This window comes from Saccopteryx leptura, chromosome 8, assembly GCF_036850995.1.
Source record: "Saccopteryx leptura isolate mSacLep1 chromosome 8, mSacLep1_pri_phased_curated, whole genome shotgun sequence".
In the NCBI taxonomy this organism is placed as follows: Eukaryota; Metazoa; Chordata; class Mammalia; order Chiroptera; family Emballonuridae; genus Saccopteryx; species Saccopteryx leptura.
The window spans coordinates 97,448,677-97,464,359 of record NC_089510.1 but is presented as its reverse complement, the minus strand read 5'-3'; the positions used below and the strand labels follow the sequence as shown (position 1 = coordinate 97,464,359).

Genomic DNA, 15,683 nt, shown 5'->3' with positions numbered 1-15,683 from the left:
TTCTTATAACTGTGATTAAAGCAAGAGCAAACACTGTTTCAGAGAAGTATTTGAAAAGTGATTATTAACCTTTGATTCACAACTCTAGTCGATCTATTTTCACTGCTCACAGCTCACTTTTTCTCACTCTTGTTTGGAATTAAGTTCAGTATAGGTGAAATTTTGAGAAAGATAAGTTCAAACCATGTTGATGTGAAAGACTAAAAATAAATTCCTTATCATAGATAAAACTCTGGATTTTTAAGAAATGCAAGATGCTTACGAGAACACATAACATTGAAGAGACGTTGAAACAACCAAGTGTGCATAGTTCAAAGATGCTTTAATGACTCTATCACGGAATTCCAGTAAATCCACTGCATCACTAAGAACATTACGAACCTAAACAAGGAAAAATGAAATACCAACAAACAACATTAAGGCACATCAAACTTTTATTAAGTAAGTTAGCAAGATTTTAAAAAACAAAAAAATTCAATGCTCTCCTGATTCCTCAATCATATAAAAAAAAATTCAAACAGAACTTGACATAAGATGACGTATTTGGGCATAAAAATCAACCAACAAACGTAGAAACACAGAAAACTTCTTAGCAATAAACAGAGAAAAACATATAGAGATCTCTAACCTGCAAACCAATCTGAATGACGTAGCAATGAGCAGTAAGGTGAAAGATGCTACAACATTGAGATATATAGTCAAAGGATACGGCAGAGAAGAGCTGGAAAGAGACTACTCAATTATAATTTCTGCCCCAAACAGTAAAATGTATCTTTTTTTTTTTTTTTTTCATTTTTCTGAAGCTGGAAACAGGGAGAGACAGTCAGACAGACTCCCGCATGCACCCAACCGGGATCCACCTGGCACGCCCACCAGGGGGCCACGCTCTGCCCACCAGGGGGCGATGCTCTGCCCATCCTGGGCATCGCCATGTTGCGACCAGAGCCACTCTAGCGCCTGAGGCAGAGGCCACAGAGCCATCCCCAGCGCCCGGGCCATCTTTGCTCCAATGGAGCCTTGGCTGCGGGAGGGGAAGAGAGAGATAGAGAGGAAAGCGCGGCGGAGGGGTGGAGAAGCAAATGGGTGCTTCTCCTGTGTGCCCTGGCCGGGAATTGAACCCGGGTCCTCCGCAAGCTAGGCTGACGCTCTACCGCTGAGCCAACCGGCAGGGCTTAAAATGTATCTTTTTAGGGTTAAGGTTTACTTTAAATTTTAAATTTTAAAAGAAAATGTATAATAACTTCAAAAATCAAAAGTACTGTAGGAGGTATTAGTAAAGAAACCAATTTCAGAGTAAAAGCACCAGGCTGCACAGATGTACAATATTTCTGTATGTAAAAACACAGAGATAATATGTAAGAAAGTTAAGAATCAACTAACAAAAGGAGATTTCCCTCTGACAGCCAAAATTGTTGTAACTGTCTGTTACAGAATGAAGTTTGAAAGGATTTTAACAGTTGGTAGTATCAGCCAAAATCCCAATATTGACAGACAATCTGCAAAAAATTAGGAAAAATGTTGGCCAAGTTAAATTTATCTAATCTCTTGTCAGTATCAGACTGGGTAAGATAGAGTAAGAGCTGAAAAATAGAGAAAAAGAGATTAATTGTAACTACTATTTCTTTAAATTCCCCTCAAAATGCTATCATCTTCTTTTTTGTCTGACTTTTTAAAATTTTTTATTTTTATTGAATTTATTGGGGGTGACACTGGTTTGCAAAACCATACAGGCTTCAAGTATACAACTCAACAAAATATCATCTGCACACTGCATTGTGCACCCATCTTTCTAAATACAGTATAATGTGACAATTACAGTATTAATGAAGAATAAAAGGGCCTGACCAGGTGGTGGTACAGTGGATAGAGTGTCGGACTGGGATGCAAAGGACCCAGGTTCAGAACTCCAAGGTCGCTGGCTTGAGCGCAGGCTCACCCGGCTTGAACATGGGCTCACCAGCTTGATTGAGGGGTCACTGGCTTGAGCATGGGATCATAATTATGATCCCATGGTCACTGGCTTGAGCCCAAAGGTCGCTGGCTTGAAGCACAAGGTTGCTAGCTTGATCAAGAGGTCACTCGCTCTGTTATAATCCCCCCCACTCTGGTCAAGGCACATATGAGAAAACAATCACTGAACAACTAAGGAGCTGCAACAAAGAATTGATGCTTCTCAACTCTCTCCCTTCCTGTATGTATGTCCCTATCTGTCCCTCTCTCTGACTCACTCTGTCTCTGTCAAAAAAAAAAAAAAAGAATAATAGGGAATGAGGGGAAGGAAAAAAATAAACATAAAGTCAAATAAATATTTCTTTGAAGTACTTCTACCTATGATGTGTATTATTACATTTTAGTTTTCTGTTTCTCAACTCCTACACCCACGAAACAACTATCACCATGACAAGACATAGCAAAATTATATACATGTATATTCTTTGACTCAGAAATCTTACCTCTAAAATTCTATCCCAAAGATAAACAAGCAAAACTATGAAATAACATACACACAAGGCTATTACTACACACATCACTAATGATAACAGCAAAAGACTAGAAACAGCCCGACTGTCTATCAATACAGGATAGGTTGAACAAATCATGGTACACTCACAAAGTGGAATACTATATAGCTGTAAAAAGGAATAGGGAAGATCTCCAGGATATATTATAAAGTAAAAAATGCAAGATGCAAAACAGTATATATAGTATGGTGATACTTTTACAAAAGAAACAAAGAAATCTAAACAATGTTCAGTAATATATTATTAGAATAATATTAATTTATTATTTGAGATTATATTTTAGAATATATATATATAAAATCACCATTAATATCTTCAGGAACTCATATAGTCTTATAAAAGAAGAACTTCAAATAAAAAATCAAGACTAAAACTCTGTAATCTTGAATTTGAATTTAAAACCTTAGCATATACTCATGACACATTTTTATCTGTCAAAAACAAATACATTTTATCTTAGAAGTAGTAATTAAACCAGTAACAAATAGCACAACTAGCACCTGGACTGTGGTGTCTAAAGAACCCTTTTATGATCAAAACTCTCAGCAAAGTGGAGATACAGAGATCATAACAACATGACAAAGGCCATCTATGACAAACCCAAAGCCAACATCATAATCAATGGGCAAAAATGAAAAGAAATCCCCTTAAGATCAGGAACAAGGCAGGGGTGCCCCCTGTCACCACTCTTATTCAACATAGTTCTGGAAGTCCTGGCCACAGTAGTTAGAGAAGAAGAAATAAAAGGCATCCAAATTGGAAAAGAAGAAGTAAAACTATCATTATTTGCTGCTGATATGATACTGTACATAGAAAACCCTAAAGTCTCAGTCAAAAAGCTACTAAATAAATTCAGCAAGGTGGCAGGATATAAAATTAATATTCAGAAATCAGTGGCATTTTTATACACCAATAATAAAGATAAATTAAGAAACAATCCCCTTCACTATTGCAACAAATAAAAATAAAGTACCTAGGAGTAAATTTAACTAAGGAGGTAAAAGACTTGTACTCGAAAAATTATAAAACATTGATAGAAGAAATCAAGGAAGATACAAACAAGTGGAAGCATATACTGTGCTCATGGTTAGGAAAAATAAACATCATTAAAATGTCTATATTACCCAAAGCAATCTTAAATTTAATGCAGTTCCTATTAAAATACCAACGGCATACTTCAAAGATATAAAACAAATATTTCAAAAATTTATATGAAACCAAAAAAGAACACAAATAGCCTCACCAATCTTGAAAATGAAGAATAAAGTGGGAGGTATCACACTTCCTGATATTAAGTTATACTACAAAGCCATTGTAATCAAAACAGTATGGTACTGGCATAAGAACAGGCATACAGATCAAGGGAACAGAACAGAGAACCCACAAATAAACCCACACCTTTATGATCAATTGGTATTTGACAAAGAATGTAAAAGCATGCAATGGAGCAAAGACAGTCTCTTTTATAAATGGTGTTGGAAAAATTGGACAGGTACATGAAAAAAAATGAAACTAGACCACCAACTTACACCATTCACAAAATTAAACTTGAAATAGATAAAGACTTAAATTTAAGTTATGAAACCATAAACATCTTGGAAGAAAACATAGGCAGTAAACTCTCCAACATCTCTTATAGCAATATTGTTGCCAATTTATCTTCATGGGCCGGTGAAATAAAGGACAAAATAAACAAATGGGCTATGATATTTGCACAAAAGCTTTTGCACAGCAAAAGACACCATTAGCAAAATTAAAAACAGAATGCACACAGTGGGAGAATATATTCATCAATATATTTGTCAATAAGGGGTTAATAACCAAAATTTACAAGGAACTTCTAAAATTCAATACCAGGAAGGTAAACAATCCAACTTAAAAACGGGCAAAAGAACTGAATGGACACTTCTCCAAAGAGGACATACAGATGGCCAATAGACATATGAAAAAACTGTTCAACATCACTAATCGTTAGAGAAATGCAAATGAAAACCACAATGAGATAGCACCTCACACCTGTCAGAATGGCACTCATTAACAAAACAACACACAGTAAGTGCTGGCAAGGTTGTGGAGAAATGAAAACCCTTCTGAACTGCTGGTGGGAATGTAGACTGGTGCAGCCACTGTAAAAACAGTATCGAGTTTCCTCATAAAAATAAAAATAAAACAGCCTTTTGACCTAGCTATCCCACTTTTAGGAATATATCATAAAAATACCAAATTACTGATTCAAGAAAAGATATGCACCCCCATGTTTACTGTAGCAGTGTTTACAATAGCCAAGATCTGGAAACAGCCCAAATGCCCATCAGTGGATAAGTGGATTAAAAACCTGTGGTACATATACACAATGGAATACTATGGAGTCATGAAAAAGAAGAAAATCTTACCTTTTGCAACAGCATGAATGGACCTGGAGATTATTATGCTAAATTAAATAAGCCAGCCAGACAAAGACAAATATCATATGATCTCATTTATATGTGGAATCGAATGAACAAAATGAAGTGAGGAATGGAATAGAGGCTGAGATGAATCACAGGGAGCAGAGGGACAGCTGTCAGAGGGAAGGGGGATGAGGGGATGGGATCAGAGAAGGTGAAGGGATTAGTGAAATTATATATACATAACACATAGATACAGATAACAGGACAGCTAATGCCAGAGGGAAAGGAAGAGGGAGTTAGGGGGAGGGGCCAAAAGGGGTGTAAATAGGGACACGGGTTGGGGGTGAGGGTGTTATGTTCAGTAGGACACTTGAATCCATGTTAACACAATAAATTTAAGTAAATAAATAAATAAATAACTTTTCTCCCAGCTTTATAGAGGTGTAATTTACAAATAAAAATTATATATATTTAAAGGTGAAAAAAGATAAATATAAAAATAAATAAAAATCTAGATACTTAGGATAAATAATATTTGAATAGATCTGTCCAAGAAATCACAAAATACATGCTTCCAAATTTGTACAGTGTTTATCACAATCTGAATTCTGAATACTGAAGGTAGAGGTAACTGATACAGTCAGGAGAAAAAGCAGGAAGAAGGGAGAGTCCCCCTTTCTTTGGCCGAGGGTTTGCCATTGACACATTGTCTTCAGTCTCTTCCTGGAACCTTTCATCAATTAACTTTTAAAATATTTGTAAAGTGCTTATTATATGCAAGGCACTGCTCTGGGCCCTACAGGGGAGGTTAAGACAAGTGAAATACAATATTGTTTAAAAGGGTACGAGTGAATAGAGAGCCCCTCCCTCTGATGTTCTCTACCTGCAAAACAGGTCCCTTTGCCTCCCATTTCCATGTCCCAACATTTCTGTCTTAATCTACAAAGCATTTCACTCCAGAATTATGTTTTTCTTCCTAATTCCCAGTAAGAACTTCCTATTATCTTCCCACTTTGGCTTGCCTTAGGTAGTCCTTAATAGGAAAAAATATTTTAATGAGGTTAAATAAACTCATACAAGTATAAATAAAATAATGTAACCCTGACTATGACGAGATGGTTAGACCCACGTTGGGGTCAGGTCCAGAAATTAAATCTAGCTTGTCATAGCTTTCTTCCTCCATTCTTAGCTGAATTCATACATTTCCTAAATGCTTCAAGTTTCACTGTCCCTGACTCAGCCCCATAACCACAGTAGCTATGGGCACTCAGGCTCTATATTAGTGAAAGGTTCTTACCTTCCGTCATGAAAAAAGAAAATTACCAATGGTGTATTATTAAAATATAGCTAATGTGACTGAATTTTTTTTATAATTTTTTTATTAATTTTAATCGGGCGACATCAATAAATCAGGGTACATATGTTCAAAGAAAACATCTCCAGGTTATCTTGTCATTCAATTATGTTGCATACCTATCACCCAAAGTATAAACTTAAAAGAATTAGGTTTAATCGACCAGAGTCCAAAACCATACCTGCATAGTCCTTCTTTTGGTTAATGTCACTTGAAAATGTTTCCATTCCCAACGTTGCTCCACCACATGTGCAAAAACAACATGCCCATTTCCGCAGGCCCCAGCAATCTGAGTGCCATCAATCGACCATGCGATATTAAATATGCTGCCAGTGTTGGGCTTTTCTAAAGCATATGACCACTGGGGAAGGAAACACAAGGAAAAATCTCTTTGTTCAAAAAATATATTTAAATTCATTTTAAATTGAGCATGTTAGTATATTAAGATAAAAAAATTTAAAACATGTTTTCATTCTAGAATTTAGAAATATTTTTCTTAAATTATAGTGCACTAAACAACAGATATAATTTTTAAATACTTTTATTGAATTTATTGGGGTGACATTGGTTAATAAAATTATAGATTTCAGGTACACAATTCTGTAACACATCATCTGCATTATGTGTTCGCCAACCCAAGTCAATTCTCTCTCCATCACCAGTCATTCCCTCTCTACCTTTCTCCACATTCTCCTAACCCAGAAGATGTAATTTTTAAAGTGCATAATAGAATATAGTATATGAAACATGTAACATGTATGAACTCACTCAAGAACTGTAAAACACTCATCATATCATTTCAAATCACATTATTAGTTTGAACTAATAATACTGAATGGGTATATACAAAGATTCTGTAGAAAAAAAAGACATTATTAATTCTCAAGGATATCTATAGTCCCTATATCTAAAATTTTGATATTTCATGAATGTCATTAAAAATTGAAACAAAACAGGCCCTGGCCGGTTGGCTCAGTGGTAGAGCGTCGGCCTGGCATGCAGAAGTCCCGGGTTCGGGTTCGATTGCCGGCCAGGGCACACAGGAATAGCGCCCATTTGCTTCTCCACCCCTCCTCCTCTCCTTCCTCTCTCTCTCTTCCCCTCCTGCAGCGTCGCCCCCTTGGTGGGCGTGCCGGGTGGATCCCGGTCGGGCGCATGCGGGAGTCTGCCTGACTGTCTCTCCCTGTTTCCAGCTTCAGAAAAATACAAATATATAATGTATTAGCTATGTCAGGACCCAGAACAACCCACCTCAAAATACCCCACAATGGCATATTGATTACTTAGAATTAAAGTTACTTTCTCTAACCAAAGTATCCTTTACTTTAAGATGTTACCGTATTTCCCTATGCATAAGATGCACGTTTTTCTAAAAACTGGGTATGTCTTATAAGGTGGTGTAAAGCCAGCAGCCAGGGCCAGGGCCAACATCAGAGCTGCCTGGCCTATGCAGGTTCACATTGGATTCGGACAGTCGGTAAAGAAACAACGGAGCCACAAACTGGTAGGCCATAGTCTTTAATTCTAGCTTGCACTCGGCGGGCAAGTAAAAACACACACTGGGCTCCAAAACCCACTCACATTCAGTGCTCACAAAGCCACTGACTTATCCGAGTTTCCTAGAATCAAAGGTTTCTAGCTCACCAGCCTTATTCTCCTCAGTTCCCCATCTCCTTCCTTCTCTCTACACAAACTGGCATCTCACTCAGCACTCCGCCATCTTGGCTGCTTCTCCTGGCCACATGACCTCTTTCTGCTCTCTGCTCTGCTCCCTCTGCTCTCTCATGCTAATCATCCCAGGAACCAAGAGGGAAAGCCCTCGTCTGCCCTCATTTTACAGTGTAGAAATCCAAACCTTTAATCCAATATACAAAACAGGGAAGTCTCTAATACAAAGACACTTCTCTGAGGCATGATTGGATTGTACCACCCTACTTCAAAACGGGTGGGAAAGGCCTAATCCCAAAACCAAGCCCCAGGCTACAAGGATTCTACCTGCCCACAGAGACACACATTAATATCACCTGGGCGACGGCCTCCTCGTGGGCAGCGCCGTCTTTAACAAAGTGAGCATAATATATTTTATCTGCCCAACAGGTGGTTTTAGATTTTTTAAAAAGTGTTCATTTCAAACGCCATAGATGGAACTGAGAATGAGGCAATATATGAAGACAGTGATTTGTCATCAGACACAGATGAGGACAAGCTAATGGATGGGAGTTTTGACAGTGATGAGGAGATATATAAATTTTATGATGAATAAAACTTGAGTTCAATAACTTTATGTAATTTCTTTTTTTCCAAATTTCGGGCCCCAAAATTAAGAGCATCTTATACCTGGAGAAATACAGTACTTTACAATAATGTTACTCATAGAGTGCTTGGCCAGCAGTATCTTTCTCTCTAGGATCTTGTTAGAACTGCAAATTAACTAGTCTCAATCAATTCTATTGTATCTGATCCTCTGGGCATGAGCTCTGCAGGAGATACTTAAGTGTATTGTATAATAAATATGTATTTTCCGATGGCTTTAGGCAATCCTTGTGTTTTGGTCGTTGGACCCCCGCTGGGGTCGCGACCCACAGGTTGAGAACTGCTGGTGTATAAGGTTAGGATAATGATTCTCAACTCTGGCTGCACACTAGAATCATTTGGGAAGGTTTAAAAAAATACCTAAGCCCACGAATCTGACCAATTAAATCCAGAATCTCTTACAGGAGAGTCTAAAATAAGTTTTTAAAAGCAAGGGGTCACTGTTTAAAAGAAAAGCGAAATCTGTGATTTGGTTTAAGACTCTCATGAGCAGCTGGCTCACTTTTAACACCTTACCAATTCATCTGCTAATGCTAAAGAAAACTCCATGACCCCTTCTTAGCCTCTAAACCAGCTCCTCAAAGCTATGTGTAAACTTGGTTTCTTACATTCATCAAGCTAATTTTTGTTTGTTTCAAACAACCAAAATCCAGACTGTGGGAAACTACAGAACATGATCCAGTTTCTTCAACTACAGAAAAATGCTAAGGGGAGCCTGATCAGGTGGTGGTGCAGTGGATAGTGTTGGACTGGGACACAGAGGACTCAGGTTTGAAACCCCAAAGTCTCCAGCTTGAGCGTGGGCTCATCTGGTTTAAGCAAGGCTCACCAGCTTGAGCCCAAGGTCGCTGGCTTGAGCAAAGGGTCACTCGGTTTGCCGTGGCTCCCTGGTCAAGGCACATATGAGAAAGCAATCACTGAACAACTAAGGAGCCCCAACAAAGAATTGATGCTTCTCATCTCTCTCCCTTCCTGTCTGTCCCTGTCTCTCTCTGTCACTGTCTCTCTCTCTCTCTCTCTCACACACACACACACACACACACACAAATGCAAGGGGAAAAAGGATGTGTAAGGGGAACTTATAGATCAAAAGATATCTAAGAGATTTGTTAAAAAATCACGATGTTTGTACCTTATTTGCACCTCAATTCTGACAAACTGAAAAACAAAAGACAATTGGAAAAATCTGAACAGTGATTGAATAATTAAGGAATTATTGTTAATTGTTTATAGACTTAATAATGGAGGCCCTGGCCGGTTGGCTCAGCGGTCGAGCGTTGGCCTGGCGTGTGGGGGACCCGGGTTCGATTCCCGGACAGGGCACATAGGAGAGGCGCCCATTTGCTTCTCCACCCCCCCCCCCTTCCTCTCTGTCTCTCTCTTCCCCTCCCGCAGCCAAGGCTTCATTGGAGCAAAGATGGCCCGGGCGCTGGGGATGGCTCCTTGGCCTCTGCCTCAGGCGCTAGAGTGGCTCTGGTCTTGGCAGAGCGACGCCCCGGAGGGGCAGAGCATCGCCCCCTGGTGGGCAGAGCATCGCCCCTGGTGGGCGTGCTGGGTGGATCCTGGTCGGGCGCATGCAGGAGTCTGTCTGACTGTCTCTCCCCGTTTCCAGCTTCAGAAAAATACAAAACAAAAAAATGGTATAGAGGTTAGATTTCTATCAATCTCTGTTTTAGTATGTGTAGAAATATTTAGTGATCAAATGATACAATGTCAGGAATTTGCCCAGAATAATCTGGGCCATAGAGAAGTAAGTGGTGGTACAGATGAGGTAAGAATTAGTTGACAATTGTTGGAAGCTGGGTAATTGGTAAATAGGAATTCATTACACCAGTCGATTCCCTTGTAACTTCCAAATGTAACCAATACATGTTATTGTTCAGTACCATGAACTCATTAATTTTAACATATTTAAATATAATGTTCCAATTAACCCAGTTTTAAGCAGTGGAATCCCTTCAAGTTAATATTTAGTCTTTTTGACAGAATCTTGCAGTCTTTGATCACTTCCCTTATTTTCTAGTGTTACAAATGTTCCAGGTTCATATTTTATATTTCCTGACCCACATTTGAAACCAGCTTTCTTCAATGAGCCTATTTCATTTTATGGAAATGTAGAAACTGGTTTCAAGAGAACACCCACAAGTGCTAGAGGTACTTACTATTACTGAGTTAATCATTGCTTTTCTAGGACTTTTTAATGAACAGAACTAAGACTCTTTCATTTTAAGTGAGAGGAGGGGAGATAGACAGACTCCTCCATGCACACCTACCAGGATCCACCTGGCAACCCCCATCTGGGGCTGATGCTTGGACCAACCAAGCCACTGGCTGCAAGAGACGAAAAGAGAGGGATGGGGAAAGAGGGAGCGGAAAAGAAGCAGGTCACTTCTTATGTGTGCCCTGACCGGGTATCGAACCCGAGACATCTGCATGCCAGGTTGATGCTCTACCACTGAGCCAGCTGGCCAGAGCCTAGGACATTTTTTTCACAAACTCAAACTGACAATTCCAATTCTTGCCCGGGAACTACAGAATTTTTATTTACCTCAGGAACTCCTTTCACCTAGCCAAAAATCCCAGTTCTTTAGAGACCAATATAAATACTCAAAATAGCAACATCAACATCAAACGATTACAAGTTTTAAATTTTATTTTTTATTCTTTGCCCCTATGCCTGTTTCCTTTTTTAAAAAAAAAAAAAAATGGAGATACATCTCACATATTATAAAATTAACCCTTTTAAAGCACAGAATTCAGTGGTTTTTGGTATAGTCAGAGTTGTACAACTATCACCATTATGTAATTTCAGAACACTTTTATCACCACAAAATGAAGCCCACACCTATTAGCAATCACTCCCATTCCTCCTGTCCTCCAGCTCGTGGCAACCACTAATCTATTTTCCTTCTCTATTCTGGCCATTTAATATAAATGCAATAATACATTATGTGGCTTTTGTGACTGTCTCTTTTCACTTCACATAGTTTTCAAGGTTCATCCATGTTGTAGCATGTGTCAGTACTTCATCCCTTTTGATAACCAAATAATATTGTATTGTATAAATATAACATATTTTTGTTTCTACATTCCTCAGTATTTGGATTTTTCAGCTTTTTGGTTATAATGAATAATGCTATACCACTTATGTTTTCATTTCTCTGGGTAAATGGCTAGGAGTGGAATTGCTGGGTCTATGGTAACTCTACGTTTGACATTTTGAGGAAATACTGAACTACCCTGCAAAAGTGGCAATGTGATTTTATATTGAGTCTCTACTGTGAGCACAAGGAGCAAACAATCAAATCATTTAGTCATCTGGAATATCTCCTCTCTGGGTAGTCATACAAAACTAAATAAAATTAGGCTCATTTACTTCATTTACTTTTGAGTTTTAGGAATTGCTTTCCAAAAATGTAATTTTTTTTATAATCATGTAAATATTTACATTTCCAAAGTTAAATTTACAAGAAACTATATATAGAAAAGGTACAATCAAAAAAGACTTCTATCCTTTCCCCCCCCATTCTCTTTCCCTATAAACTATCTTTTATTTTGTTTTATCCTTATATCTTTCTTAAATATATAAAAGTGTGTGTGTGTTGTGTGTGTAGGCACCAGCATTAACCTAAGAAAGGGGCAAGAGTAGTGCTACAAATATGTGTAGCAATATACCAGATAGTATGTGTTGTAGTATATAAATACATACATTCTTTTATAGCCATCAACAGTATGACCAATACATTTTTATATGCCTGTGCATATATGTGTGGTTTTCATGAGCCTTTTATATTTGGTCTATTTTATTTGCTCTTCCTCTTTCTTTAGTCTAATGATTAACTTTATACTAATTATTTTTATAAAAATACCCTTACCTCCATGCCAATCTTTTGGGACATTTTTTTGTCTGTCCACTATATACAATATGAAAATTAGGAGATATCCTCCCCCTCTCCTTTCCCTCATATCTTACTGCAAGTAATATCCTTTTATTCCCCAAATTAATACTTATAAGATAATCAGTAAATTTATTATACTTTTCACATACTTCCTCATTCTCCCATTTTTGCAAAGTTGGTGCCGATAGCCAATGCATACTAAGTTGTATTCTTCATAGACATTATTTTGCCTTAGTTCTACAAGTCAGTATGTATCTAGTCCTCACGATCAGTCCTTATTTTACTATATCCCTAGTCAATTGTTAATCTGAAGCTAATTCTCCGGTAGATTCCCTTAAACACTCTTGGGGACAACGTTCCTAGAGTTCCTACATAACAGCTTATTCCAGTTCACTTATGACCTTTATATTTAACGATCAGAGTGGCTGGATGTAAAATCTTTGGCTCACCTATTCTTTTTTATTTTTTTAGAATTTTATTTATTGATTTTTAGAGAGAGGAGATAGAGAGAGAAAGAAAGAAGAGGGGGAGTAGCAGGAAGCATCAACTCAATGTAATTGCTTCGCATATGTGCCTTGACTAGGCAAGCCTGAGATTTTGAACTGACAATCTCAGTGCTCCAGGTCAAGGCTTTATCCACTGTGCCACAGGCCAGTCAGGCCACCTATTTTTTGAGTACCTTATGCTACACCTATCGTCTTTTCATATAAACTGTTGCTATTGGAGTCTGATGATATTCTAATTTGCTTCCCTTTATGAATGACTTGGTCTTTTCCTTACTGCCAACTGAACAATTTTTCTCTTTAAACTCCTTTAGTTTTTTTGTTTGTTTGTTTTTTACAGGGACAGAGAGAGAGTCAGAGAGAGGAATAGATAGGGACAGACAGACAGGAATGGAGAGAGATGAGAAGCATCAATCATCAGTTTTTCGTTGCAACAGCTTAGTTGTTCATTGATTGCTTTCTCATATGTGCCTTGACCACGGTCCTTCTGCAGACCAGTAACCCCTTGCTCGAGCCAGCGACCTTGGGTTTAAGCTGGTGAGATTTTTTTCTCAAGCCAGATAAGCCCGTGCTCAAGCTGGTGACCTCTGGGTCTCGAACCTGGGTCCTCCGCATCCCAGTCAGATGCTCTATCCACTGCACCACCGCCTGGTCAGGCAAACTCTTTGTTTTATTAGCATATTTCTGGGTGTTGGCTATCTGGGTCAGTTTCCTAGGTAAGTGGTATGCCTTTTCAATAACAATTTCAAATCTCTTATGTTTGAGGAAATCTTTCTTGAACAGTAGCTTTTAGTATCTGTTGTTTGTTGCTTTCCGCTTTTCCTTCAAAGACTCTTATTATACATACTTTGGATCTTCTCTACATGCAACATTCTATCAAAACCTTAGATGTCTTCTGCCATTTACTTCCTTCCCACTTCATAGTCTATTCATCTTAAGGCATTATCCATTACGTTTATTTGCTCTTATAGTCTTTCTGGTTGGGTTTTCTTTCCTTTTCATAATTCTCTCCTGAGTTCTGTCAACTCTCCTTAAAAATCTCTTTTTCCAGGAGTGATGGTGGTGAGAAATGGCACCGAGATGGGTGCTCCCAATATCTCCCACTGAAATTTCAACAAATTTAACAATGAGAGACAGAAAAACAATCACAGAAACATCTGAAATACACATATACCAAACAAAGGTACGATTGGGCAAAAAGGTGGCTGAATATATAATCCACTCTGAAGAAAATAAGACAGATAATGGAGTGTTCCTCTTTCCTTACTGATCTGAGGAAGGGCTGCTTTCCTTTGGAACTGAGAGGGAAAAGGGCTGGGGACAAGGGAAGAAGCTGGGCTAGGGCAGACGACCAAGCCGAGGAGAATGCATGCCCGCGGCTCAGCCTGAGATCCTGGACGCAGAGCTAGCGCCAGCAGCAGACTCCGGCAGAGGCGGGCGAGTGGGTTGCCTGTGGAGGCCGGCACCAGAGCAGCTTTGGGTTTTGATCACTCCTGGTCTTCAATCACCGGAGGTGTGTGAGTGGCTCCACCTGGCGCATCTGGCATGGGCGCGCACGTTTGCAGACAGAGGGGTTGGGCCAGAGACTGTCAGCAGTGGACTTCTGCATGGGCTGTAACGAGACTTTCTGTGTGATCCTGGCTCCCGGACCAACAGCACGGGAAGTGCACAAGGGCCAGGATCCCTAGGCCTGAACATGTCAGGGCAAAGCACCTCCGCCAGCTGATACAAGTTACAAAGCACATTCCCATGGAGCAGACCTCAAAGAGCACTGCAGAAATGGTGTGGGGTAGGCTGCGGGCTTCCAAACAGGGCACAAGGAAAAAGCCTATGGAGATCAGATCCGTGGAGCACTGAGGTGTACTAGACATTCCTGGGGGCCCTTAGAAAAGAACCTGACCAGCAATCGGCTCCCTGACCTGCCTGCTTATGCTGGTGGCTCTGGTTGACAAAGCCTTACCCAGAACTGTGCTTTGAGTGGACCTGGAGGAGGGACTTGCAGCTTTTAGGGCCTCTTGCTCTGCAAGCAGTGGCTGAGGCAAGTTCCCACCGGCCGATACAGGTTAAAAAGTGTATTCCTGCAGAGCAGACCTCAGAGAGCACTGCGGAAGTTGTAGGGGCTGGGCTGCGGGCTTCCAAACAGGGCACAAGAGAAAAAAACCCACGGAGTGCTGAGGCATACTAGACACGCCTGGGGGCCCTTAGAAAAGCACCTGAAAAGCAATCAGCTTCCTGCCCTGCCTGCTTACAATGGCAGCTCTGGTTGGCAAAGCCTTACCCAGAACTGTGCTTTAAGCAGGGCAGGAGGGGGGACTTGGCATTACAGGGGTCCCCAAACTTTTTACACAGGGGGCCAGTTCACTGTCCCTCAGACTGTTGGAGGGATGCCACATATAGTACTCCTCTCACTGACCACCAATGAAAAAGGTGCCCCTCCCGGAAGTGTGGCGGGGGCTGGATAAATGGCCTCGGGGCCACATGCGGCCCGTAGGCCATAGTTTGGGGACACCTGTCTTAGAGCCTCTTGCTCTGCAAGCAGTGGCTGAGGCAACTTCACAGCTGGGACCTCAGGCTGCTAGCCCAGGAAAAAGAGACGGAGGGAGAAGCACTGGGAAAACTGACTCTCCCATTGTCGGAACCTACAAACCCTAACAAGACCTGCCTACCAAAGGGACTGAGGCCTAGCTTATGTCATTGCCATA

The 15,683-nt window shown here is 39.8% G+C and overlaps 1 protein-coding gene across 6 annotated transcripts in view; it reads right to left on the bottom strand.

Annotated features, from left to right (window-relative positions):
* IFT80 (intraflagellar transport 80) overlaps positions 1-15,683 on the bottom strand; it is a 261,132-nt gene that overhangs the window by 55,910 nt on the left and 189,539 nt on the right. For all 6 annotated transcript variants that reach the window (XM_066347674.1, XM_066347677.1, XM_066347675.1 and 3 more), the window contains 2 exons: positions 6,448-6,627; positions 263-381 (listed from right to left, as the gene is read on the bottom strand). In XM_066347674.1, the coding sequence (XP_066203771.1) occupies positions 263-381; positions 6,448-6,627 (299 nt within the window). The remainder of the gene's footprint in view (positions 1-262; positions 382-6,447; positions 6,628-15,683) is intronic.